The sequence below is a fragment of the Saccostrea cucullata genome, unplaced genomic scaffold, assembly GCF_032062105.1.
Source record: "Saccostrea cucullata isolate Sc308-1 unplaced genomic scaffold, CSIRO_AGI_Scuc_v1 ctg289, whole genome shotgun sequence".
NCBI lineage: Eukaryota > Metazoa > Mollusca > Bivalvia > Ostreida > Ostreidae > Saccostrea > Saccostrea cuccullata.
In genome coordinates this window covers 473,936-501,385 of record NW_026933175.1, presented here as the reverse complement: position 1 = coordinate 501,385, position 27,450 = coordinate 473,936, and the positions used below count along the sequence as shown (strand labels likewise).

General features: G+C 35.0%; 3 protein-coding genes across 3 annotated transcripts; 1 reads left to right on the top strand and 2 right to left on the bottom strand.

Moving 5' to 3' along the window:
* Positions 1-2,434: 2,434 nt before the first annotated feature.
* On the top strand, positions 2,435-13,282 carry LOC134237505 (tyrosine aminotransferase-like). The gene is made up of 10 exons (XM_062719592.1): positions 2,435-2,547; positions 5,334-5,492; positions 6,719-6,823; positions 7,013-7,080; positions 10,141-10,299; positions 10,507-10,698; positions 11,268-11,350; positions 11,598-11,877; positions 12,173-12,271; positions 12,367-13,282. The coding sequence occupies exons 2-10, from the start codon at positions 5,345-5,347 to the stop codon at positions 12,520-12,522; spliced, it is 1,290 nt and encodes a 429-aa protein (XP_062575576.1). The 5' UTR covers positions 2,435-2,547; positions 5,334-5,344; the 3' UTR covers positions 12,523-13,282.
* Positions 13,283-16,384: 3,102 nt separating this feature from the next.
* LOC134237517 (E3 ubiquitin-protein ligase TRIM71-like) lies at positions 16,385-17,935 on the bottom strand. The gene has a single exon (XM_062719607.1). It carries the CDS (start codon positions 17,933-17,935, stop codon positions 16,385-16,387), a length of 1,551 nt encoding a protein of 516 aa, XP_062575591.1.
* Positions 17,936-25,231: 7,296 nt separating this feature from the next.
* LOC134237516 (uncharacterized) lies at positions 25,232-27,450 on the bottom strand. The gene is made up of 2 exons (XM_062719606.1): positions 27,134-27,450; positions 25,232-26,796 (listed from the first exon to the last, which is right to left on the bottom strand). Exon 2 carries the CDS (start codon positions 26,784-26,786, stop codon positions 25,497-25,499), a length of 1,290 nt encoding a protein of 429 aa, XP_062575590.1. The 5' UTR covers positions 26,787-26,796; positions 27,134-27,450; the 3' UTR covers positions 25,232-25,496.

Here is a 27,450-nt window from a genome sequence, read left to right as displayed (position 1 = left end):
CTTATCCGCAACTCCTCTTATACCATAAAGTGAAATTTAATGAAACTTTCACAGAATCTTTTTAAATATTGTTTTTGTGCACCTCCTATTTTACTTTTTGATCCGACACATATTTTGGGTTTTCCGGCCACAGCAAAACATGGACTTTGCCATTATAACTATATGGAGGTGGGGGGGGGGGGGGTATCATTTAGTGAGCTCATCGCTCACAGTACCTCTAGTTACCTCTTATTTTTGCTTTATTTCATATTGTCTTGTACATTTATTTACATACATGTATAGGTTCGTTTGTATTTGAGTAATTTGTGTGAAAGTACAAAAAACTTCTTTTTTAAAAAAAAAACACGTAGAGGTACTGTTCAGCAATGAGCTCACTAAATGATACTCCCGCCTCCCATATGAATATAACATGATATGGCAGTGTCCATGTTTTGCATGGGAAACCCAAAATATGTGTAAAAAGTTAAAAAAAAAAAAAAACAAACAAACAAACAACCCCCCCCCCAAAAAAAAAACTAGAGGTACTGTGAACAATGAGCTGACTAAATGATGCCCCGCCTCCCATAATGTCCATGTTTATAAACCCCGCTTGAAAAGTGGGAGGGTATATAGTAATCGGTATGTCCGTCCGTCCGTCTGTTACGCTTTGGGGTACCCATCTCTTATCCGCAACTCCTCTTAAACCACTGAGCAAGGCCGTAACTACCATTGAGGCAAGTGAGGCAAATGCTTCACTAAATTTTTAGACTAGAGTTTTCTGAAAAGTGAAAATGTTTTACATTGAACTTATAAATTAAGTGTGTCTTCGTGCTTAATTAAAATTTCAACTTTTGTTTCAATATCTGTCAATCTTTCATCTCACCAGGTGCCTCATTTTCATTTAGAACGCATGTAAAATATAATTAAAAATGTTTGTTTTGTATATTGTTTGATTGTTTATAACATCCTTTCTAAGAATTTCTCATTCATATTGAGACATCTGACCACCATTTGCCGGTGGAGGGCTGCAAGTTTTAAATCTGTACTGCTGGGCTTTCAGGGTCACTGACGACGAGATCTTGTTTGTGTCATCACTTACTGTGACTTAGGACCTCGGTTTTTACGGTCTCATCCGAAGGACCTGTCTCTACATCCCGCAGTGGGATTGAGCCCGCGATATAAGGATCAACTCCTTAGTCTGCGACTTTAATTAGAGCATACGCTCTTACCACTGTGCCATGCAGGCGACAATTCAAAACGTAAACACTTTCTAAGATTAAATATTTTATTTTCTAATACCCAGGTTTCAGGATCCCCCTCCTCCTGGAAACCCTCACCACTGGCCATCAGGCATTACCCTTGCCCCATATTGTACTAGGAATGCCCAGCACCCTTGCCTCACTAAAAATTTGAGCCTAGTTACGGCCTTGCTGAGTTGAATTTAATGAAACTTTCAGAGAATCTTTATTACATATTTGCCATTGTGCACCTCCTATTTTATTTTTTGATCCGACACATATTTTGGGTTTTCCGGCCACAGCAAAACATGAACTTCTTCCATTATTATCATAAGAGAGGCGGGGATATCATTTAGTGAGCTCACTGCTCACAGTGCCTCTAGTTGGCTATAATTATATTGTTTTACGGTAATGTGTAAAAAGGAATAACTCGTCATATCAAATGTTATTCAGAAGCCGCCATATGTGACGTCATAGGAAAGAATATAATGGCAATGTCCATGTTTTGCTATGGGAAACATAAAATATGTGCCGAATAAAAAAGTAAAATAGGAAGCGCACAATGGCAATACGTAATAAAGATTCTGTGAATGTTTCATTAAATTTCACTCAGTAGTATAAGAGGAGTTGCGGATAAGAGATGGGTACCCCAAAGCGTAACAGACGGACGGACGGACATACCGATTACTATATACCCTCCCATTTTTCAAGCGGGGGGAGGGGGGTATAATACCCTCCCACTTTCCAAGCGGGGGTATATAAAAGTAAATAGGAGGTCACAATGGCAATATGTAATAAAGATTCTGTGAAAGTCTCATCAAATTTCATTCAGTGATATCAGTGGCGGATTCAGGGGGGTTTGGGGGGGGGGGGGGGGGGAAAAAAACCCGCTCACTGATTTTTTTTTTTTTTTACAAGTGACATTTTATCATTTTGTTGCATTGATAAGACTTTAATAAACACGAATACATATTGTTCTGTACAACTGTGATATAATCAACTACGTAACAGGAAATCACTTTCTGCTTGAAGCGGGGGTTATAAAAAGTAAGTGATGATGGCAAAAAAAAGTGTGTTAATATTCCATATGGAAGTATGCTTACTTTCAGTACTTTGAACAATCATTCGGCCTTTTCCGTCAAATCAGAGAAAAATCGCGACGGAAAAAGCCGAGTAATGTTCCGTTGTTTACTTACTCACTAGATGGCGATATCTGTCCTGCCCGTCCCACCTTTTAAACCAATGAAATCTCAGAATTTCAGCAACCTTTCCCGAAGTCAAGGACATAGAATTTTAGAGAGAACAAAATCAAGTATTTCTCCTTCTAAAAGTGAGTATTTTTTGAGAAATTGTTGTTTTTCTCGTAATAATTTGTTAGAATATGTATATTACAGTGTTTTATGTATGTTTATCGACTTAAACATTGTGTTTTTATACGAAACATGAATGATGAATAAGTTGTTTACGTCACGATCAAAACTTGTTTACTGCTTGCGTAAAACCACGTGTGTGGGTTGTTTTCGACTGAATATATAAAAGAACTGCATTTTTGCGCTTTGCATTTTGTTTACACGATAGAAGATTATTACAACAGCTTAACTTAGTGAATAAATAACTGTGAAGTAAATTTACAATAGGTAAATGTTTTTATATCGATATATGATACAGTATATATGTTATTATTTTCACAATCTCCAGAAGTGACCAGTATACATGTAGTAGAAGTGAGTAAACTGTTTTAACTTCATTGAGACAAAAAAAATTGAAAGGCCTACATGCACTTCTTATATTAAAATTAATTAATTTGAACCTAGCTGGTTGCAGGGACCATATAATAAAAAACAATATTTTTATTCAAGCAAGCTTAGTTTAGTGCCCTGAAATATGACTTGAAAATTATACCGGTAATAATTACAAAAAAAAAATTTTCTTGAAGTCATCACAAATTTTATATAATGCTATAGACCATCGTCTCAAGCCACGGTCGGGAGTCCGCATTTATAGCTCTCTCTCCTACCCGTGGCTGCTTGATCACAAAAAGTGTTGTAATAATGAATAATTTAATTCTGTTTGTATTCTTGTCTCTCATTGGTTGATTTCCAAAAAGGAACGCATAACATTTTGTATAATCTGGTTTGGTAACACCCCCTGCTAATTTGTTGTATCCATCAATCCCCTCATTTCCAGTCCTTCGGATTCATGAAAAATTCCAGATTTAAAATGTACCTTTAACTTCAAACAGTTGCTCGATTTACCTCATGTGCATCATGGCTGCTAAAACTATGTATCAGTTTTTACCTCCCCTTGCTTCCCATCACTTCCGTTACTACGGTTGTATTATTGCTAAATTTGAACTAATAAAAACAACACAATTTTACATCCCCAGTTGTTTAATTATTTTAAAATTAAATTAAGGAATGACTACCTCTTATCGAGTATAACTGCAAAATGCACCGGATTATAAAGTTTTTTTAATCCGCTGTGTTGACCCAAACCATATTATACTCGATAATCTGGCCAAGAATTAGAGTCATTCCTTAAATAATTACGCCTCTCTATTGTGATGTCATAGTCAGTCAGTGGCAAGTTTTGTTTCCATAGCACTTGAAATCAACAACTGTGATCAACGTTACAAGAAATATTTGCATACTGCGATTGGATATGTGGTCGCAAAAGTTCATCATCCGACTATGCTTTACTCGCATTGGTCAATATTTTAATGAGCTACGAAGAATTCTCTCCTCGTTCAACCATGGCCAGAATGGGAAAGGATTGTACATGTTGGGCATTGTTGGCCGTGGTTTGCGACGATGGTTATAGACAGACTTCAACAGTATGTCACTAAGTTATGTAGAATTAGAGATATTAAGCTTTTTTAAAGTTTAAAACCAGTACTATACCATATAGGAGCTTGTATTTCAGATTGTTAAATGTAAAAAAAAAAAAAAAAATTCTGAATCTTCTTCAAATACTCCTAAAAATTGTTAAAATAAAAGATTCTGACAATTTTAGTTGTCAGTACTTTTGACTCATCTGTTTAAGTAACCTTGTAAATATGTTCACTTCATGTCCTGGATAAGTTAAATTGATCAGGAAATCTGTAAGTTGTCCCCACTGACAAGTGAAATTTTGTACTTTAATAAAAAAGTCAGCATTCCAGAAAATAGATTATCAAGATGAAGAAACTTACTATATAGTAACATTTTTCTGGTGCCCTTTATTTTTTATTTTTGAAATCTTTATTGCAAAAGCTTGCTTATTTCATGGAAAATGAGAAAATGTCCAATAGATCAGCTTTTAGAGATTATGTTATTATCACACTTTAATGTCCCAGGTGATAAATGTAGTACTGGCAGTGATGAAAATTTAACTTTCTTGGTGTCTGTGTCAAGTCAATATTTTGAGTTAATGGAATTAAGATAGACAAAGTAGATCTTTAAGATAAAGAAAAACTGTGACATTGAAAACTCTGACCACTGTTTTCAGATGAACTTTTTGGATAAGGATAAATTGCATAAGTTTATGAATTCTTAAAAAGGCGACATTTTCACCTGCGATTTGTTTCATATCAACTATAGCTGTATTCCGCCATATTTCTTTCAGATACCTTGTCTAGTAACAATTTTCTTCACAGATTTTCAAAAACAAAATTATTTCACTTGCACATATGTGAGGCAGTTTTAAGAATGTACAATATACAAATTTTTTGGTTAATGGAGATGCACATGTTAAATGAAAATGCTTATTGCCCAATATAAAATTCTAAATTCTTCAAGCTCTTAAACTTTTGTGGCGCTTACAAATAAATTATTTAACTTAAAATTGAATAGAGTTGATAATGAATTAAAAGTCAATTGATTTAAGGAATGACTCGTTATCGTCATGATATATAATCCGCTTTATAATACGCTTTATAATCAGCTGCTCCATTCTTATTTGCATGATATATGCTGTTAACTTTTTGATGAAGCAGTAGGATCTTGATACATTGACCCCAAAAAAATGCTTGCATAGAGACTACCAGTGGAATTGTAAATAGGAACCTTCAGTTCTGCTTATTATTTTCTAGAACAATTTTTTAGAAATTTCCTTAATAATATTAATTATTCTTTACAGATTGATTAACAATGTCTACACCAAGTAAAAAGATGAGGATGAACTGGGAAGTGCCAGCTTCTCGGATGTCCCACCAGACATTCAATCCAATCCGTAACATCGTAGACACAATGCAGCTTACTCCAAATCCGGATAAAGAAATGATAGCTCTATCTATTGGTCAGTAATAAATATAATTATAGCTCTATCTATTGGTCAGTAATAAAAATTGAAGAAAAAAATATGATAGCTCTATCTATTAGTCAGTAAAAACTGAAGAAAAAAATATAATAGCTCTATCTATTGGTCAGGAAAAAGTGAAGGAAAAATATATAGCTCTATCTATTGGTCAGGAAAAATTGAAGAAAAAATATAATAACTCTATCTAGTGGTCAGTAATAAAAATTGAAGAAAAAGCTCTATCTATTGGTCAGTAAAAAGTGAAGAAATATATATATATATAGCTCTTATCTATTATAAGTAAAATGGGGAAAAAATATGCTATCTATTGATTGGTAAAAAAAATGAAATATTTCTCTATCTGTTGGTCGGTGATTAAAAAAAAATCTAAGAATAATATTATATGTTGATAAACAACTTTATGTTTTGGTCTGTGAATGCCATGCCTTACCAGGCTTGGTCATTGTGATATTAATCCAGCTATGGTTATATAGATTTATTTATGACAATTTTCAAGTTATGCAATCTTAATTAAGTTCATCTTGAGACAAGTTTTCTCCATATTTTAACATACTTGGTGATTATGTAAATATTTGGAACAATGATACCAGCGATTTTTTTCCACCCATTGGGAAAGGGTCTGGTACTGGTTCAATTGGGAAAAATAACATCAAAGAAGAACAATGAGAATTTTCTCTCATTAAATCAAATAAAACGTATTTTGCACTTATTCCAACTTAATTACCTATTACTACGTGTTTTAAAGAATAAGCAACAAGTACTTAATATTGCTTTTTCTTAATCAATGTCCCATGTTTTCCACATTTTCATGCTTTCAGTTTGTCAAAATGTATGATACTACGCTTTTTACACCAAAGGTCCTGCCAGATTATGACTTTCTCTACTTTCGATTTAAGCAGAAGTTAAACAATTACTCAACTTGTACATTGTTTCATTTAAAAAGAAATAAGATGTCGTCATAGTCTGTTGCTTCACAGTTGAATTGGGAATTTTTGGTCACAAAATTGGGAAAAATTAACCTTTTTGGTGCCGATTATTGGTACCAGTTATATAAGGAAAAAAAACACTTGATACTTTAAAACATTGAACTTTAGATGTAAAAGGTTAGATCAACAACCACATTATTACGTTATAAGAGGTTGGAGAATAGTCAATATATTAATTAACAGGTAGTCAGTATATTAATGTGTATTTCTCATAAACAGGAGACCCGACTGTTTTTAACAACCTGCCAATACCGGAGCATGTGAACACCTGTCTCGTGAACAAGATCCATGGTCAGAAACACAATGGCTACAACCCTTCCATAGGTACGACCTCCGACGATTTAGGTCAACAAAAAGTAGAGTCACAGCTGCTCCATTCTTATTTGCATGAACTGAGAATAAATTTTGCTAGGCAGACTTTGTTTTGGAACATTTATTTGCCTTCTCAGCATATTCATTTATCTCTGTCTCTCATTAGTAAAACTGTTGTGTTTTGTTTTTTTTTTATGGCAGGTTATGAGGAGTCCCGAGAAGCAGTGGCCAAATATTCATCAACCCCAAACAGAAAACTCACAGCTAAGGTGAATACTGACATTTTAATGAAAAAGAGATTTAAAAATTGAATATCAAGCAAATTTCTGTCTGGATAATTTATGAAAAATCGAATTGGACAGCAGGCATATGGCCAGGTTAAGTTGTTGACATAAAGTGTACACACACAGGAAATAATTTTGAATTCGTATTTTCATGTTATTGAATATAATATACCTTAGATTGATATGTCCTCCATTGATGTCGCAATATATGGGAATGATATAATAAAATTTTGCTAGATGTAATCAGTGAATAATTTAATACCGTATAAGTAGAATTTTTAGCGAGGATTTAATTTTGGCATTATTAGCGAGGGTGCCGAGATCGCTAAAATCTAATATCATTAAAAATAAATTGCGTTGTATTTGTAATAGCCTCTTTAATGTGGCATTTTAAAATAAAATAACATTAATATTACCAGTTTTTAAGGACAAATCGCTAAATTTGCGTCTCGCTAAAATTTCCACTTATACGGTATTAATTATGATCTTGGAACTTTCTATTAATTAAATAAAAAAATGTTAAATTAGCTCCTTTTTCAGTGTTAGACTGATTGCAATAAAGTTTGCCATAAAAAGAAACAAAACAAAGTATCACTATTTATTGCTGTTGCATAGTTTCAAGTCAGAGTGTCCCTTTTCTTCTCTTTTGTATAAAGTACAAACCAGTAGAGCTACAGTCTCATCAGAGATTTCAGGGGTTTTTTTATTCTTTAAGTAAAAGAATATTTACTCTATTTCCCTCTTTCTCTCCATCTTTTTTTTTTTAAATGTACTTCATAAAAACTAATGTGCCTGACAGGGGTTGGTTGTTATCCCTATTAGCTATGTAAATTAGTGCTCTTTTGACAACTAGCTGTTATGTATCCTAGCTTAATTCAAGGCCACTTACATTACATATTTTTAGGTGGTTGACAAAACAAATAAAACATGAATTTGTTGCACTTTAAAGAGAAAAATAATCTATATGAATTTCAAACTCAAAGTGCAAATGTCCCCTCCATGAAATGGCCAGGGCATTTAGTGTTATCCATTTCAGTATGTTATTCAGTCAACATTTCATTATTGTCATAACATCATAGTAAGTGTTTATAGCTCCCCTGGAAAGAGACCGGAAGAGCTTTCGCAAATAGTAAGGTTCCGTCATCTATCTATCTATCTGTCTGTAAAAATATTTTTCAAAATGCTACTCCACTTGCAGTTTTGATCTCATTTCAGTATACCAGTACTTTGGCACACAAATAGTTCACACTTTGATACAAAGTTCCCTGCATCAGTTTTTGATTTTGTTAATTGATGTTGCCATCATTTGGGGAAGTTCAAGGTCACTGGAAGAAAAATTATTAAAAACAAAAATACTTGGTACTTCACACAAAGATGTTGACCTTGACCCAAGGTCATTTGGGGAAGTTCTAGGTCACTGGAAAAGTAATTGTAAAATTCACAAAAATACCTCATGACCTATTGTGTCATGACACCCAAGGTCATCTGTGCAAGTTCAAGGTCACTGAAAGAAAAATTTGATTCATGTTGGATACATGATTTAACTTAGCACACATTAAAAACAAAAACTTCTGTTAAAAGTAATTGTAAAATTCTTACCTTAAATTCCTACAGTTTTTGGTCTGATTTAACTTAGCACACAAATAGAATTCTTCTGCCTCATAATTCTTTGTATGAAATTTTCATTTTTCTGAGCTGTTCCAGAAAAAATTAAATTTATGTGAAAGCCCGTGCATGGCTATAGTGTAGATTCAGATTTGTCAAATCTTGTCCCCAAAGGGTAGGGTGGGGCCACAGGGGGGCAATCAAAATTTTACATTGGAATACATTAGAAAAATCTTTAAAATTCTCCTCCTCAAGAACAAAAGCCATGATTAGTTACTAGTATATTTATATAGAGGCATCCCCAGGAAGTGTAGATTCTTGTTTATTCAAATTATGTCTCCCTAGGAATGGGTGGGACCACAATGGACAATCAGTTTTACATGGGAATATATAGGAACAATCTTCTTTAAAAATTCTTACTCAAGGACAACAAAGCCATGATTGGTCATATTTATATGGAATCATCCTCAGGTGGTGTAGATTCAAGTTTGTTAAAATCATGACCCCCCAACAATAAGAGAGGGGTCACTATGAAAATTCAAACTAGTAGGAAAAAAGTCGCAGTTTGTAAAAAAAAATATGTGCATCCTTTAGTAGATTCAATTTTGTTCAAATCATACCCCTCCCTTTTATGGGTTGGTCGGAACCACTTATGCATTTAAGCTTTTAAATATTAAACTGATTTTTTTCTTTTTTCCTAGCCACACTGTTTAGGTGAGCAATGTGGCGCCTAGGCATCTTCCTTTTAAATATTTTGTTTTCAAATTATATTGCTTTTGAAATATTTTTATTTTTAATGTGGAAAAACAAATTTTTATGAGAGGATGAAAATTTATTTTGAGATGTTGTCATTGAGTCAAGGTGAACATATTCAGCCACAGCATATAAATATAATCATGTTGATTTCAGATATAAATCATAGAGACTAATTTGTAAGGTGTTTCAAATATTTTAAGATAAGGATGGTCCATTGTGTTGGTTTGCTATTATTGCCTGATTTTGTTTCAGATACAGATTTGTAGAGTTTATATCCTGGCCTGATCCTAAAATTTATTTCACCTACAGTAAATATGACACTTTCATTTCCATTTACTAAATGTGTTTTGTAATAAAATTGCTGCTGTCTTCTTATGGCGCTGAATCTTAATGTTAATTTCAACTTCATTCAAAAGTATGTACATTAACTTGTTACATGTAGTCTATGAAACATTTTAATTGTCATTATATTTGTATAAGATTATGACAACTTGGTATGCATAAATGCATTGTTTTTGGAGAGAGCGAGCTTGTAATTATTCCATATGTGGAACGAAATCGTGTAAACAAGTTCGAAAATATTTTTACATATAATAAATCTGTCATCATTTCACATTTATCAAATAACATGATGATGCTATGATTCAACTATTAAACAATTGTGATATTTTTTATTTTGATTAGGATGTGATTTTGACTGGTGGGTGTTCTATGGCCCTGGATCTGTGTATCTGTGTGCTGGCTAACCCAGGACAGAATATCATCGTACCTCAGCCGGGCTTCTCTATCTATAAAACTCTGGCCGAGTCCCACGGCATTAACGTCAAGCACTACAACCTACTGGTACATAAAAAATAAAAACAAATCGGAAAATTGAAATTTTTTTTTCATTCAAATTTTGTTTATATGACAAGTAATAACTATAAAGTGATGGTAAACCTGTACGTAATAGTAAAAGTTGAATAGAAATACATACATTGGAATTTGCAGTACAGTATTTCTTCATGTTTCTTATGATAACCTCATGATAGATTGTTTTCGCATTTGTAGCCAGAGAAGAACTGGGAAGTTGATCTGGATCACCTGGATTCGCTGATAGACGACAAAACAGCGACCATCGTCATCAATAATCCGTCCAATCCGTGTGGATCTGTCTTCAGCCGCAACCACCTGCTGGCAATCCTAGAACTCGCCAAGAAACACAAAGTTCCCATCATTGCTGATGAAATTTATGAACATTTTGTAAGTTTAGTATAAATTTATTCTCAAAATTAAGTTTCCAGCCAACAGAGCACCATTTAAAGTTTTCAAATAAAATGACATCAGTACAGTTATATGAAGATTTTATTTCTAGCCTAGTATAGTGAAATATGAATCTGTAGCAAGCTCTTGGGCAGTGATGTATAATTATTTTTTCCCCATTCTACAAAAGCATTAGGACATTAAATCTCATTCATTAAAATTTTGTCAACCTATGTCACAAAAATGTAAACTGTTAATTGTCATAAATTTTGAATGAGAGTAAGAGGGTTTTTAAATTTAATATATGCATAAGCTGTGTCAATAACATTTTATGATCAGTTGTTTTACCAGTGACCTTGAAGGTAGACCTACTTTTCAAATATTGTAAGCTTGTTCATAAGTTTTGCACCTGACGAGACGAGACTTCCATATTTTACATGAATATAATACAAGATCTTTATAAATGTTCTAAAACTTTTCTAGAAATAGCAAGTTCTGTTTAAATTTTGTTAAAGAATATTCCTGCGTAATGTATATTTCAACTGACCAGTTTTAATCACAATTTATAGGTGTTTTCTGGTAATCAGTACCACTCCCTGGGATCTCTGTCCGATGACGTCCCCATACTGTCCTGTAGTGGACTCACTAAAAGGTGAGAATCATAGCAATAACCTTAGACAAATCATTTAGTCTTTTGATTTACTATTGTTTCATCAAATTATCCTTTCAAATTACCAGTCATGTAAAATATTTTAATCAGATTTGTGTAATAAGATCATTAAAAAAAAGTTATTTAAGGAATGTTTATCATTTCATGCTAAGTTGGCAATATTTCAGCCACATTTTGGCAACAAGTCACTAAAACAAGTGTGATCAAACTTAATTGTGGGTAATTGTAGATTTCTAGTCCCTGGCTGGAGGCTTGGTTGGATCGTTATCCACGATCGCCATGACGCCTTTAAGGACGTACGGCCTGGACTAGTCAGACTGACTCAGCGACTCCTTGGTCCTAATTCCATCGTACAAGCCGCTCTTCCAGATATCTTGTCAGGCACCCCAGAGCATTTCTTTGAGGATACTTTAAAGTATGTGGAGGAGAATGCTAGGAACTTCTATGACAGGATTTCTAAGATTCCAGGCCTAAAGCCAGTGGAGCCTCAGGGTGCCATGTATATGATGGTGAGTTGTAGTAGTGTACAGTTATCTGTTCAAGTTATAGTGATACTCTGGTGGGTTTGTACAGTGGTACTTCTGGTATGGTTGTACATTGAAAAGTGTCTATCACCAATGCAATTTGTATCACTGTGAAATCTGACCTATATTTTCTTTCCATGTTCATTGCACTGTGCAATACATTCTTTCTTTTCTGTCATAAAGTTTGTCTATCAGTGAATGTCAGTTAAATAGATTTCACTGTATGAATACTATTGATGTTATTTTATAACATGACTTATTGTAAGTCTTCATTTTACAGATTGGCATTGATACAGAGCATTTCCCGGGAATTAAAGATGATGTGGAATTCACTGAGAACATGGTCAAAGAACAAAGTGTTTTTTGTCTCCCCGCTAAGGTAGGTCTCCATAACAATATGTCTCGGTACAGTCACTGATGTAACCATTTACAATTGCTTTTGAGAATTACGGTTATTATCTCTATATTTTACAGTGTTTCCAGTTTCCTAACTTTTTCCGGATAGTATTAACCATTCCCAAAGCTAAAGTGTCTGTGGCCTGTGATAGAATCGAGGAATTCTGTAGAGAACATTACAGCCCAAAAAATGTCCACGACAGAACCATGACTAATGGCAGTGCCTGTAAATAGACCGACCCTGATCAATGGCAGTTCTTGTAAATAGACTAATTAGACTGACCCATGACCATTTTTTAGATGACATTGTACCCTGTTTAAGGTCTAAGGGACCATGTTATAGATACTCATAAGAGAACCAATAATTCAATCAAGAGCCTTACAGATCTTCTGAAAAGTTCAGATTTACTTTCAAAGCTTATGTTTTAAATAAAACATTTTGTCTATAAAATTACCCCTCAACTAAGAAACAAGTCAGTGTATCGCAGTTTAGAATATTTACTCATTTGTGCCAAATACTGAATTATAAAATTATTGATGCAATGTTTACAAAATTTTTGTTGACATAAACTTGATTTTAGTCTCTAGTGTTTAGTTTGATATACATGTATTCTTGCAGTTCACAAGTTGTATATTTTTGTTTTTCTGTTTTCTTTTTACCCTATATATTTTGTTTTGATAGATCTGTTGAAAGAATTTTCTTTGTATATATAGCTGTATATAAAAATTATCCCTTGTATATAATCAATACATATTTTAGTACAGGAGTGTACATGTATTATACAACATTATGATAATCAGTAATTTGTCTATGGTAATCAGTAACTAATGCAAGTTTGTAACAAAATGGGTTTCTTTTTTAGTGTTTTTAAAGAATTTTTATAAGTTTGTTTTTTTAATTATTATTTTTTCTGTGTAACTGTATTGCAGATATTTGTTAATAATTATTTTGTTTTCTTCTTCCTTTTCTAAAAGAAAAAATCTGAAATGACATACAAGGGAACAGGAAGAATTAGGAACAATTATTATGCCCCCCCTTCGAAGAAGGGAGGGCATATTGCTTTGCTGCTGTCTGTCGGTCTGTCGGTCCAGTTAGTTTCCGTTCATTTTCTTCGCAACCGTTGCACATACTGAAATGAAATTTGTTATACAGATACATCACATAAATATCTAGGTCAGGTTTTGTTATGGGTACGATCACACCATTTTTGAGAGAGTTATGCCCCTTGGACATAGAAAAATTCCAATTATTTGCAGTTTCTGTTCATTTTCTTCTCAACCGTTGTACATACTGAAATGAAATTTGGTATACAGATATATCACATGAATATCTAGGCCAAGATTATTTTGGGTACAATCGCACCATTTTTAATAGAGTTATGCCCCTTGAACTGAGAAAATATTCAATTATTTGAAGTTTCCATTGATTTTCTTCACAACCGTTGCACATACTGAGATGAAATTTAGTATACAGATTTATCAAATGAATATCTTGATTAAATTCTGTTTTGGGTACCATTGCACCATTTTTGACAGAGTTATGCCCCTTGGACTTAGAAAAATTCCAGTTCTTTGCAGTTTCCTTTCATTTTCTTTGCAGAGGTTGCACATACTAAAATAAAATTTGGTTTACAGCTTTATCAGATGACTATCTTGGTCAAGTTCTGTTTTGGGTACATGTACAATCGTGCCATTTTTGACAGAGCTATGGCCTTTTGGACTTGGAAAAATTTCAATTTGGGGGGAGGGGGGGGCATAAGTGTTTTACCAACATCTCTTGTTTTTACTCTGAAGTGTTAACGTGTTATACATCTACACATGACTATGTGTATGTATAAGTTAACTCTCCGTGTTGGTGCATATGAAAGCTTTAAATATAATATAGAATAATTTTAAATTTAAATATTTTTTTATGCTTTATGATATACTCCATTCTTGTTTTGGACCTTCTCTAAACATTGTACACTGAAGAGTTACAATTCCATGGTATTTTTTCACTTCAAGTGATCTTCCCTTTGTATTTAAATGACTACAATATAATACAGTTTGTAAATTATTTAAATATTTATATTCTTTGCATGTATATGACCAAATTAAAAATTTGCTTGAATGTATTTTTTTGCATGTTTCCAACAATATTGTTATCTGATTATTATTTCTTTTATTGTTTGAACATCTATGTCATTATAAAATGTTAGCAAGGATTATATCCCTTTGAAAATTCATGTTTTTAGCTCTACTGGTCAGAGACCAGAAGAGCTTATGCGATAGTAATGCGTCCGTCGTCCGTCCGTCTGTCTGTCTGTCTGTCTGTCTGTCCGTCTGTCTGTCTGTCTGTAAACAATTTTTCAAAATGCTACTCCTCCTACAGTTTTGGTCTGATTTCAATATAACTTGGCACACAAGTAGACTACACTAAGATACATAATTCTGTGTATCGGTTTTTGATTTCGATGAACGGTGTTGCCGTGGTTACTAAAAATAGAAATTTCTGTGAAATTCTTTCAAAATGCTACTCCTCCTACAGTTTTAGTCTGATTTCAATATAACTTGGCACACAAGTAGACTACACTAAGATACATAATGCTGTATATCGGTTTTTGATTTCGATGAACGGTGTTTCCGTGGTTACTAAAAATAGAAATTTGTGAAATTCTTTCAAAATGCTACTCCTCCTACAGTTTTAGTCTGATTTCAATATAACTTGGCACACAAGTAGACTACACTAAGATACATAATTCTGTGTATCGGTTTTTGATTTCGATGAACGGTGTTTCCGTGGTTACTAAAAATAGAAATTTCTGTGAAATTCTTTCAAAATGCTACTCCTTCTACAGTTTTAGTCTGATTTCAATATAACTTGGCACACAAGTAGACTACACTAAGATACATAATTCTGTGTATCGGTTTTTGATTTCGATGAACGGTGTTTCCGTGGTTACTAAAAATAGAAATTTCTGTGAAATTCTTTCAAAATGCTACTCCTTCTACATTTTTAGTCTGATTTCAATATAACTTGGCACACAAGTAGACTACACTAAGATACACAATTCTGTGTCTCAGTTTTTGATTCCGATGAACGGTGTTGCCGTGGTTACTAAAAATAGAAATTTCTGTGAAATTCTTTCAAAATGCTACTCCTTCTACAGTTTTAGTCTGATTCTAATATAACTTGGCACACAAGTAGACTACAATAAGGTACATAATTCTGTGTATCGGTTTTTGATTTCGATGAACGGTGTTGCCGTGGTTACTAAAAATAGAAATTTCTGTGAAATTCTTTCAAAATGCTACTCCAAATACAATTTTAGTCTGATTATAATATAAATGTGGCATGCAAGTAGACTGCACTAAAAACATAAAGAGACTTAATCAAGGATCATTATTCTATTTATTGCTGTTGAAAAGTTTCAATTTCCAACTGCTTAAGTACTTTTCTCTTCCTTTGCTATAAGTACAAACCAGTAGAGCTTCAGTCTCGACAGAGACTTCTGGTTGTGTATTTTAACCACTGTATATATTATAATATGATTGTACATATGATGGAACCGTTAATTTTCATGTTGGAGTGTAATCTCAGAGGTTAACTTTCAATTAGTATCATATGGGAGCTATTTTATACGTGTTTAAGATACTGTTATGTAGTACATTTCCCAGTAGGTTTGTATGATATGACCCTTGTACAGTATTGGGCCCTGATGGTAGACAGATTACCACTTTTCATGGTTTGGTGCAGCTTAAGGTCAAATGTACGGAGACCATTTGTTGACAGATTTTGTTTGTTGAATGAATCTCCAATGCCCTTTTTGTTTTGTCTTGTTGAAAATAAAAATTGAGATTTACTTGTTTGTTTTTTATTAACATAAATGCAACACATGATTAACATTGGCAACGTGGAACAGAGGAATGATGTTTTGTTAATAGGCTATTGTGCTGATTTGTTAACCTTGTATGAGAATTTTGTGAGAATCCTAACCTTCACAGAAGTATATTGATTTGATTAGTCAGTCTATTAATAGTAACAATTTTGACCTTGCAGACTTTTACAAACGTATTTTGATTTTTGAAAGTAGAAGACTATTAACAGTAACAAGTATCATTTAATGTGTTTGACCTTGAAGACTTTGACAAGGCCGTAATACCCTCCGATCCACAGTACGTCCCTAAACATGGCGACGGAGAACGGATAAACAAGTCCCTCTTTCTTTGTTAGTAGGTAACGCAGAAACTCGCCATCTTGGTTAAGGATGTGAATGTTATGATTAGCGCTGTCCGCCACAATCACGTTATTCTCTACGTCACAGCACACACCGCTGGGTTTAAAATCTCTTTTCCCGCCTTTCCCCCCGTAAAAGAATCGAACACGTCCATCCACATCGAGAACACAGAGTCTGCCAGAATGAGAGCCGGTCTGGTCGGCCACGATGACATCTTTATGACTAGATAGCGCTATCCGGTACGGCTTTGTAAAGAGTGGCGTTTTTCCATCATGTTCATACTGATATGTAGCGTTCACTTGACCCGAGAGTGTCATTCTTTGCACAACACGGGTACTGGTACGAGAACGAGAGTTCGATAGATTGTCCACCAACGAAAGTAAAATCTCCCCGGGACCAGACTTACACAGCGATAAAGGAAGTAATGGCTTGGTACTAAAAAGAATATCTACCTTCTCGGCCGACGCTGTTCTCACAGTTTTGTCCGTACATGCATACACGTGGTTACCTTCATCCCCTATGAAAAAATCGCGTGAGTATGCTCCTAGCTCCATCATGTGTTTAAGTTCGCCGTTAAACGTCACTTCCTTGTTGTGGCGGGAATTGTCGCTGTAGAGCCAGGCGTTAGTGGGGGATACCGGGTACAAAGAAGTGATGGCCTCCGCGCCGTTTGTGAAGATTCCGATCTCCTTCACATGGAACTTGTTTTCCGGTTCTTCAACTCTGTACCTCATGAGCACTTTCTTGTCGTACTCACTGGTGTCGATATATCCAAACATCGACTCCAGCTTATCCATCTGTAAGTCACCTTTCTGGAACTTCATTAAGCTTGCTTCGTCTGGAGAGTCCAGCTGCTTGGTTTTGCCGAGTAAAGCGTTGTACTTTTGAACCATACTCACTAGTTCAGAGTCGGTGAAATCCCCGGTGTTTTTCTCAACTGAGTCTGTAAATTCTTTTAGATCAGAGGCATGAGCCTTCAGTTCCAGTATCCTTGTCTTCTGTAGTTTGGCGATGTGTCTGCACTTTGACAACAATTTCTGTGCTACCTGGGTGACCGCCATGATAAGTTTGTGTTCTTGATCCTTGATGTTCTGGATTCGCCTCGTTGTGGCCTCGTTAATAGAGGAGATGGCCTCTCGGATCTTCGGAAGCTGGGACTCTCTGATAACGCGACACTTGGACTGTAACACGCTCCTCTGATGCCTGATATATTTGGGCAGAGCCTCGATTTCGTGCTGGTGATGGTCGGTGTTAGAGCAGACCAGACAGATAGGTTTGATGCAGCTCTTACACATTAGAATCAGGTCTTCATCGTGGTGGACGTAACAGTTCTTGAGGTGGGTCACTTCCGCGCGGTACGTCCCACGTGACAGACGACTAGAGGTGGACACGGTGGTCCGGATAGACATCTTGCTGGTCGCTCTGTCCATGTTGGTGTTATGTGGGACTGTGTCTCCAAGGCCTATAACGTGTGCTCGTGTGGCGCAGTGTGCAGTATTCTGCTTGACTGAGTCACTATGTATAATCTCAAGTCCCTTTGTTTAATGTGGCTTGATAAGATATCCAATATACAAAGAAGATGACAGAAGGATTTAAATTGAACATGTCTAATCTGTTCAGTGAAAACCAAACTTTGATCTAAAATCGCATTAATCTGATCTACCCTCAGTTTCTCAGTTATCTGTTAGAATTTTCTGTACAATTTTATTCTGGCAGCGACTGTCTTTGGCCATTTCCTTTCTCCGCGACATTTCGTAGTGGGACATTTACTTACTGTAGACATGTGTAATTAATACAGATCAAGTTTAATTCATTTCTGCAGTCAAGGCTTTACAGAGCAAAGATAATGCACCCCAGGGGTCTATATAAATGAAATAATCCAATTAAAGATTGTGCAATGTCATAATTTTATTTCTTAGTTATGACTGCTTTTCAAATTATAACTTAGTAGTTGTTCCTCATTTCAAGCTGCCTAAAATTGCCTTTTTTTAAATTGCATAACAATGGCTAACCATGTTCTAAAAATGAATATTTTTACGATATGATCTGAACTAGAAATCCTAAATATTCTTACCTTAGATTGTTTATATACGTACCAAGGAGAAATTGTATTTTGTTGTGTAAATGACGATCGAGTGGTCAATTGGAAAGGAGGGAGGGGTGTTGGGTTTTATTTTTCATTTAACATCTTCACTGATATTCAAGACAAAAACATGAGGAAGAAATATAATTCCCCAGCATGAAATTAATTAATTTTAACCTTATTTTAAAATGGTTTACCGTGTAATAAATTAATCTGAACTTAATAAAATAGCATGGAAAATTGAAGTTTTTATAAATATCCCAATTTCTCCGCACTTTGTGTATCATACGACTTTAAAATAACGGCAGTCCCCGTTCACACAAACGCTTGAAAATAGTACTCCTATACATATTTGCATGTCATTTGATTAGACCACATCCTCTCACTAACTGCTCTAATAATTAATTCATCTTATATATTTAATTAATGCGTTTAAATAGGTTTTTTTTTATTTTCCACAGTGTTCTTTGGATATATATATGTGCTAATTGTTATTCAGAGGCTTAAAATTTTGGGCCTCGAGAAACAATTCCACCGTTACCCGAATTTGCTGTTTTAAAGACGAGTACTTTGCAGACAATAAATAAGCTGACAATTTCGTATTAATCTATGTTCATTTATCTTTTTTTAACTTTAAAAATTTCAGATCTGTTGTAAAGCTTGTACATTTTTCCATTTTCGGTTGACTGCCTTTGAGTGCTTTGTGTATGCTGTGACACTGTAGGATGTAGGTATAAGAATGACGTTAATTAATCACTTCTCACTGAGATAATCTTCCATAAGCTTCTGTCTGCTCAAAAGTTAAGAAAGAAATCCTGAAAATGACACGTGGATACGGCTTGAGCTCTCCAGGTGTTGATATAGAATGGATGTCAATTTTGGGATCCATTCCAACCTTTTTGCATCTTTTCAGATGAAATCCGACATGATGATTTTTGATTTGCCCATCGCAGATGTCTCGAATTCTTTCATACCGGGGAGATTTCTGTAAGCTTTGTAATTTTCCAGAGAATGTAAATTATTTGTGAGGATTTATATATATAAAAAACGGAACAGATTTGATTTTTATTATTTCTGGAATGGGTTTTGTAATATTTATATTGACTGACGTCTTTCGAGGCTTCGATTACAGTGAACTTTTTTCGTAATTACATGCAGAATTTTGATTGTTAATTCAAGTCAATTAAACTTTATTGACATTTACCATGTCGGCATTCAGCATGAACTGAACTTAATTACAGGAAACTAAACACAGATCAAATACATACGTATACAAAGTAACAAATTTCAGATTGAAAAATTCAGATTAAAATACAACAGAACATATTCACATATCTCTTAGTATATAGCCGTCGTTGACTTTCTTTTCTACCTTTCTATACAGGGACAAATCAGTTTCATATCCTTCTGTAGTATTTAAAGGATTGAGAATTTTTCTTTTGGGTCAGGGATTATCACTGGTGCATGTGTTCACATTAAATATGATTGAAACATATGGTGATAACGAAAAGTATTCAAGATCAAAAGTCCATAAAACAATACAAAACATGAGCAGAGCAAACACGGACCTCAAAAACATCAGAGGTGGGATCAGGTGCCATGGAGGAGTGAGCTTCCCCTGTCAGTTATGCATAAATTACCCCACGTTTCCAACAAGCGTTGATGCCCTGGCATACTCTACTAACTAGACAGGGATCCCTTATTTAAATAATGTTGTTTGATAGATTTAAATTACACGAGGCTTTCCATGTCAATTTCAATAGTTCCCGCTCACTAACGCCAGAAACAAAGACATACGCACGAGCTCTAAATCCATATTGGGCCTTTTTAGCATCTGACCTTTCGCTTGGCGAAATTTACATTCCGGTAGAATTATCAAGAAATCAACAAACCGACGTTTTAAAAAGTCATCACTGAGAAAACAAATAGAAATGGAAATATTAATAGCTATACATGTAATTGATTGGATTTTTTGATATGTGACATTAAATAGACACACTATAGAAACTTGGGAGGATTATGTGGGATCATGATAATTTCAAAAAAATTAATTGCAAACGACATTGATTTGAAACTGACTTTTATTGATTAATAGATACAGTGTAATTAAATATACATGTAATTGATTGGATTATTTAATATGTGACATTAATTAGACACACTATCGAAACATAGGGGATTATGTGGGGTCAAGATTAATTTCTTGTCATCTGTGGAAAATTAATACGTAGTAAACATCATGGATGACGTTATAAACCCTCTACCAATATTTTCGGCATAGCACCTGTTAATAGCCGATACTGCACAAATAAGTGTTTTACCCTTTAAAATTGTTTCCTATCTTCATCTATGCTTAAAAAAAACAAACAAAACATTTCCAGTCAACCTATGAGACTATATTATACAATTAAACATTTTGGGGCCAACGTGGTGAAAAAGGACCCGAGACTTTGTCGCCAGGTATCAGGTCCTTATTTCACCATGTTGACCTCATATGTGATGAATATAAATAAGGATTTAGCTGATGTAAGATTCTTGGGGCGGATAAAACTCCTGTTTCCCTCGAACACAATTTATGTATAATGTTTTTTGAAAAAGACAAACGCCTTCTTTTATGAGATAAAAAGCCCCTCTCAATTTACATAAATTAAAAGTTTTGGTGCAATGGCACACGTGCACTTTATTCAAACAATCTTTGGCATACACAGCAAGGTCGATGTATTTTTCGAAAGAAAGTGAAAATATGTTTCAATCTGATTATCTGGAAAATCATCAAATTCAAAGTTCATTATCATTAAATCATAAGTGTCGAAGTAGGGAATGGTAGTCCCCGTTTTCCCGAAAACATGAGGACAACGAATCCCCCCAAAATGTCTGTCACTCCGTCTAGCTACTCCTCTGTCAGTCTGACACAAAACCTTGAACTTTTTATTATACTTTCAAATGAGAGAAGTCGCCTGCGTGGTGCAGTGGTTAAAGCATCTGCTCTAGAGTCGCAAAGTAAGGAGTTGATCCTTACGTCGCGGGTTCGAATCCCACTGTGTGATGTGGAGACCGGTCCCTCGGATGAGACCGTATAAACCGAGTTCCCGTGTCGCAGTAGGTGCTGGCACGATAAAGATCCCTCCCAGCTCAATGGCCCTGAGTGCCGAGTATAGGACAAGATTTTGCAGCTCTCCACCGGCAAGAGGTGCCGTCTCCATATGAGTGAAAAATTCTCGAGAGGGACGTTAAACAGCATAAAATCAATTAATCAATCATAAATGAGAGAAGATCATTAATATAGTATATGACTTATGAATAAGAGAAAATGGCTACACCGGATATTTCATTCAACCAATCGTAACATCACTCGGTCCTTTTCGCCAATGTCATATTGCAATTTTTGAATTTACTATAGGTGGTAGTAAATATAAAAACTATAATATGACATCAAGTCGTATAAAAACTAGTCATTTCTGGTTTTTGTCCTCATGACTTTGAAGTTTGACCTCCTTTTCAAGTCTTAAATTTGGTAACAGCTTTCGAATGAGATAATGCAGAGTTATGCTGTCATTTCTTTGTCTGTACAAGACCGGCGATTATTGACGACTTTTTTTGGCTTAAAGCTTTTCCTACTTTTCATAAAAACAGAAAATTTGATTGTTCTCAAATCGACCTTGACTATTACGGCTATATGAACTTCAATTTGGTTTTGAGTCAAATTCATGACCCGCCAATTATCAATAACAAAATCAAACTGGAAATAATTCACGGTTATGGTCAATTATGGTCAAATTATTTTTTTTTTTTCATAAACTCACATAGATCGCCATACAAAGTCAGATCCTTGTGTAGCGATCTATGTGAGCGGATCAAAGGATCTGATTTTCATCAGATTGCATAAACTACGTATTTGATTCAGTATCGTGAGATGTCCTTTTCGGTCATCGACAATTGTAAAACTTAAAGTTTGAAAAACCATTCTAATAAACAGTCAAAGGTTATTAACCAAACATCATTTCATAACCTTTTATCAGTTACGCAATGAACTTGATCTTCGAAAGATCTTTACTTGTAGGACATTGGCAGCGATACATTAAGTTTGAACCAATTCCAATCAAAGGTTTAAGGAAAATTTTCTTGACAGACATCAACTGTTTTCGATAGAATGATGACAAAACCCCATCCTTAATCTGTGTAAAAATGGCAAACTCAAGTTGTCAATCAAATACATATAGTCTGCTTGCTTAACGAAAGTTACGTATGGTCGCCTTATGCACAGTTTTTAACTTAATTTTTTGAGTATGAATTTTCTCAGACAATATTGTCCGATACACGGTACTTAGGACCATTGAACAGGGGGGATCTTTTTCGTGCCAACACTACTGCGACACGGTACCTCTGCTTATAGGTCTCATCCGAAGGACCGGGCTCCATAGTGGGATTCGAACCCGCGACGTAAGGCTTCGCGACTCTAGAGCAGACGCTCTAACGACAGCGCCACGCGGGCGACACTTATGAGCCATTGAGCAGGAAGGGATCTTTTTCGTGCCAGCACCTACTGCGACACGAGACTTCGGTTTATAGGTCTAAACCGAAGGACCAATCTCTACGTCCTACAGTGGCCCGCGATATAAGGATCAACTCCTCAAATTACTCCGCGACTCTGGAGTAGTTCGTAACACTAAATTCATACCGGTATTATAATATACATGTACATGTTTGTACACAGGTTTGAATTTGGTTATTTAGATTCAAAGGGCTTTCAAGAAAGCCCGTTTATAATTTTCGGTTTTCTCTCAGCTCATTAAACTATTATGTTTTAAATAATAATCACGTATTTGTTCTGTAGTAAAATGTCGGGGACATAATATTTCTTTTCTAAACTTTACTGTTACTGCTATTAAAAAAGTTCTTTTTAACGCTGAACTATAAGAAGCAGACAGAATAAAGTTAGTGAAGTTTGTGGCTTATTGGACAAACAAACTATGTATAAAACACGAGAGCGAATCATTAATCAGAATGGGCTTTGATTTTCTGATGTCGGTGGTGCGGGTTTTCTGAGGCGAATCATTGTTCGTGCCTTGTTAATGGTTCGCGGAGTGGGGTCATGCTACATTGCTGGATCAATCCCTACTGACACCTCTCTGGATAGTTTGACGTTATCAGATCTCCTTAATACACACACACATATTAAAGGACTGCCAACATACCGTAATATAACAACTCACGCACCTGTTCTAAAACAATCTTATTTTTTAGTTGTTTACTCGCTGAGGTGGTATAACTATAATTTAATGGTTGATCTAGCAAAGGTGCGGATCGTATAGATTTTTGGATAATGAGGGATGTAAAACGAGTTGGCTTATCAAGCTCATTTATCAAGTATTTCCTCCCTTCATTCTCCCCCTTCGGCAATTTGACAAATTCATAAACAGTGAAGAGGGGAAGTGTTTTGATATTTCTCTTGTTTCCGATTTTCCTGGGAAGATGCCTGGAGTGTTACAGAATGCAGACTCACCCCCGCCGTTTTATTCCTCTAGTGTTACGACCGAGGACTGGTGTATCCCATTAATATGCATCTGATACAGACTTTGCAGAACTTCTTTCTTGAAACCAGGAACTTTTCTGGATTTGTTCCTTTTTTCTAGCTTGATTACGACACAGGAAATATTCTTTCACTAAAACCTTCAAATGAATTATTCCATTAACATCGCCTCATTCGAATAAGATTTCAGAGCTTTCATTCCTATATCAACTTTGTTCATTGTTGCCCTCTAAGAAAATGCCAAACCTGTTAAATGCACTTTCAATTAGCTTAATTAATTTACAGGATTGTTGCCTTAGAATTTCTTTTCGCTAGTCTAAGAGTAAACGGCTGAGCTTATTGATACTAAAGGTCGGCTCGTTTATTTTTACATCGTATATTAGATGTGATTCGTTTACAATTCTCTCAATTAGAAGCAGGGAATCTGGTCTCCCATCCTTCTGTGTTTATTTCCACAATCTTTTTATCAATTTAATAGCAAATATTCACCTTGCAGCGATTTGAATAAAGTTCGTATAAACTGAGCGACTGGACTTATGTTCCTAAACTTTATAAAGCCAAACAATTTTATACAAAATGCATAAAATTTATAACTGAATATTTGTCGAACCAATCAAACGAACGAAAGAATCAAATTCATCAAAAGAAGCGTATTCTTCCTAAAAAAAAAGTTCTTAGCATTCGTAAACAGTCAAAAGTATTAAACAAAAGACATACATACATTTTATAAATCCATGATTTTTTTTTAAATCAAAAATAATGAGAAAAATTGATCTTTTGACTACTATTTATGATGTAAAACAAAATGTCTATTCGCAAATACAAATATATACTCTTCAAACTCTTTTTACGTTGAAAACAGATTGAAGCACTGGATATAAAACTTTTTAGTGCCTTTTTGACCATATCGACCTACTTGAAATAACAGGTTGTTTTTTCGCACATGGCAGTCATCGAATCTTTAGAGATTACATACATTGGCAGGTGATTGAATAGTGTATATAGCAAAATCTGTCAATATTTACTGTATATTAATTAACAGGTCACTTTTTGAAGGATGCAAGCGCTGAAAGTGTTAAAGACATAAACAAGGTCAAAAGTGTAACCTTTTTATTCATATTTTGAGATTCCCTTCTAATATATTATGAATGAAATAAGTACAACGTGACTTAAATGTATAATATCACTAAATGAATGAAATAAGTTTACCATGTAAACTTTTCAAAAGAACTTATACGTTCATGTACCATAAAATTGTATACGCAACTGTGTTAAAAATGCCTGTCGTGTCTTTTTTCCCAATAAAATTAAAAATACAATTTTTTAATAACTCAACTTTGTATTGAAATTTAAAAGCTTATTTGCCGTCCATTGATATTTATTCGCTACTGCCATTCAAGTTCGAGAAATACGTCTTTGACTCAAAGTCGCACCTGATTTCACATCCGTTAGCGCCATATCTGATCCCTCTCTTCCGCTTTAACGAATTGGCGGGAGAAAAACTACTCACTGTCATCATTCTCTCAAATGTATATTTCACCTTAAATCGACAAATTAAGGCTTTCAAGGTTTCTCTAAATCTTGCACTTAAAGCAACATAAATCCAAAAGTTACAGTGATAACTCAACAAAAGAAGAAAGTTCTGTAAGATGGCTATGGAATAGTCTGTTTCATTGTCAATGATTAAATGATTCGTCAGATCCTCGTACACCTTGATTCCGAACACGACTCCATTCGGGATCTCCACCACGAGGAATATGACCATGATGATGACCACCATTAAGGTGGTGCGCTGCCGGTGTTGGAAGTCTCGTTTTGGTCCCTCGGCTGCCGAGGAGATACAGCGCTGAAGGATCTTACCATGCTTCAGTTTGTAAGCAAGGACAAAAGTGGTGATCAGCATCAAAGTACAGGGTAGGAACTGCACAAATATACCCCGAAAGGAGTAGTTAATGATGGAATATTCGTAGAGTCTTTCATAGAAGAAGGGATCCAATTTAACACCACAAACCAAAGAAGTAGTATTGTTTTCAGTGATTTCAATCTCCGTGTAATTGTTCATGAAAAACAAAGGAACGAAAAACAGGGACAAAAGATAAGCTAAGACAGTCATGAATGCGGACTTCTTCATTGTCCATAGTCTGGGTCCCCAGAACGGTTTAACGACAATGATACAACGCTGAAGGCCAAGCGTCGTTGTGAGCCACACAGAAGTCGCATGGAACATCACAGCCAAATACAAAGCATAGTCGTGAAAAACGCACAGAGGATACTGCACCGGGATCGTGTAGTCACTTTTAATTCCGTAAAAATAAAGATGTCCCACACACCATAAAATAACAGAAAGCGTATCCGAGCACGCCAAACCGGCCAAGAACAGCGTGGTCACCGAACGCATCTTCTTCTTCAGAAAAACGCAGATGACGAGCACATTAGAAACCAACGTTAGAATGGTTATGATTGGGACCAAAATACCATAAACAGGGAAAGCCAAGTCTTTTGGAAACGGTACGAGTATGTAGGGCTGGTAATAAGCCAGCGGGGTCTCATTAGATCCGGAAATACTAAAGGAATCCAGAAACATGCTCTGTAGAACTGTCTGGTTGTTCATGGCGCCTTCGCGCTCACTGTCCTCAACTAGAACTTTGTCCACGGAGAAGTTAGTCATTGCAGGGATTCTGAAGAGAGAAAAATGGAGATGCACCTTTTGATATTTTTAGTTAATGGCCCCGGGAGTTCCCAGGTGCCCGTACGATCAGATAAGTTCAAGATAATGGACGCCGATATGGCATGGGGGATAACATTAGAGCAAGTAAACACTACTGGGTTTCTTTGGCTAAATATGAAACAAGAACATTTCTTATTCATTGTTAATCTAAGAAAAAAATCTATAACAAATATCCTTTTATAAGTGAAATTACATAAACTATAAAAAGATTTCAAAAATTAAATTTTGATACAAAAGATAATTGTTATTTTTTTCTGCTCTGTCAAAAAAAATAACATGCGACTTACTTTTTAAATCCAGGATGAATAAAGATTAAAGTATATATTGCTTTTTCGTCCCTCGGAATCTCGTTAAATATCCATCGATAGAAGGAAAACTTCAAAGAATATGTTAATTCTGTACGAGTTTTTAAATCAAAAACAAGAAATTGGAGAACGAGTAAACGCCGAACAAAATCTAATGAAAGTCTACATCATTCAGACATGAATGAAAAAAGTGTATCCACCAAAAATGAAACACTATCAGTGTGGTGTTTGAGCTCGACCTTCGCTGGCCCGCTATAAAGTGTTCAATAACCAATCGCCGTCGTTATTTGCCGCTAAAT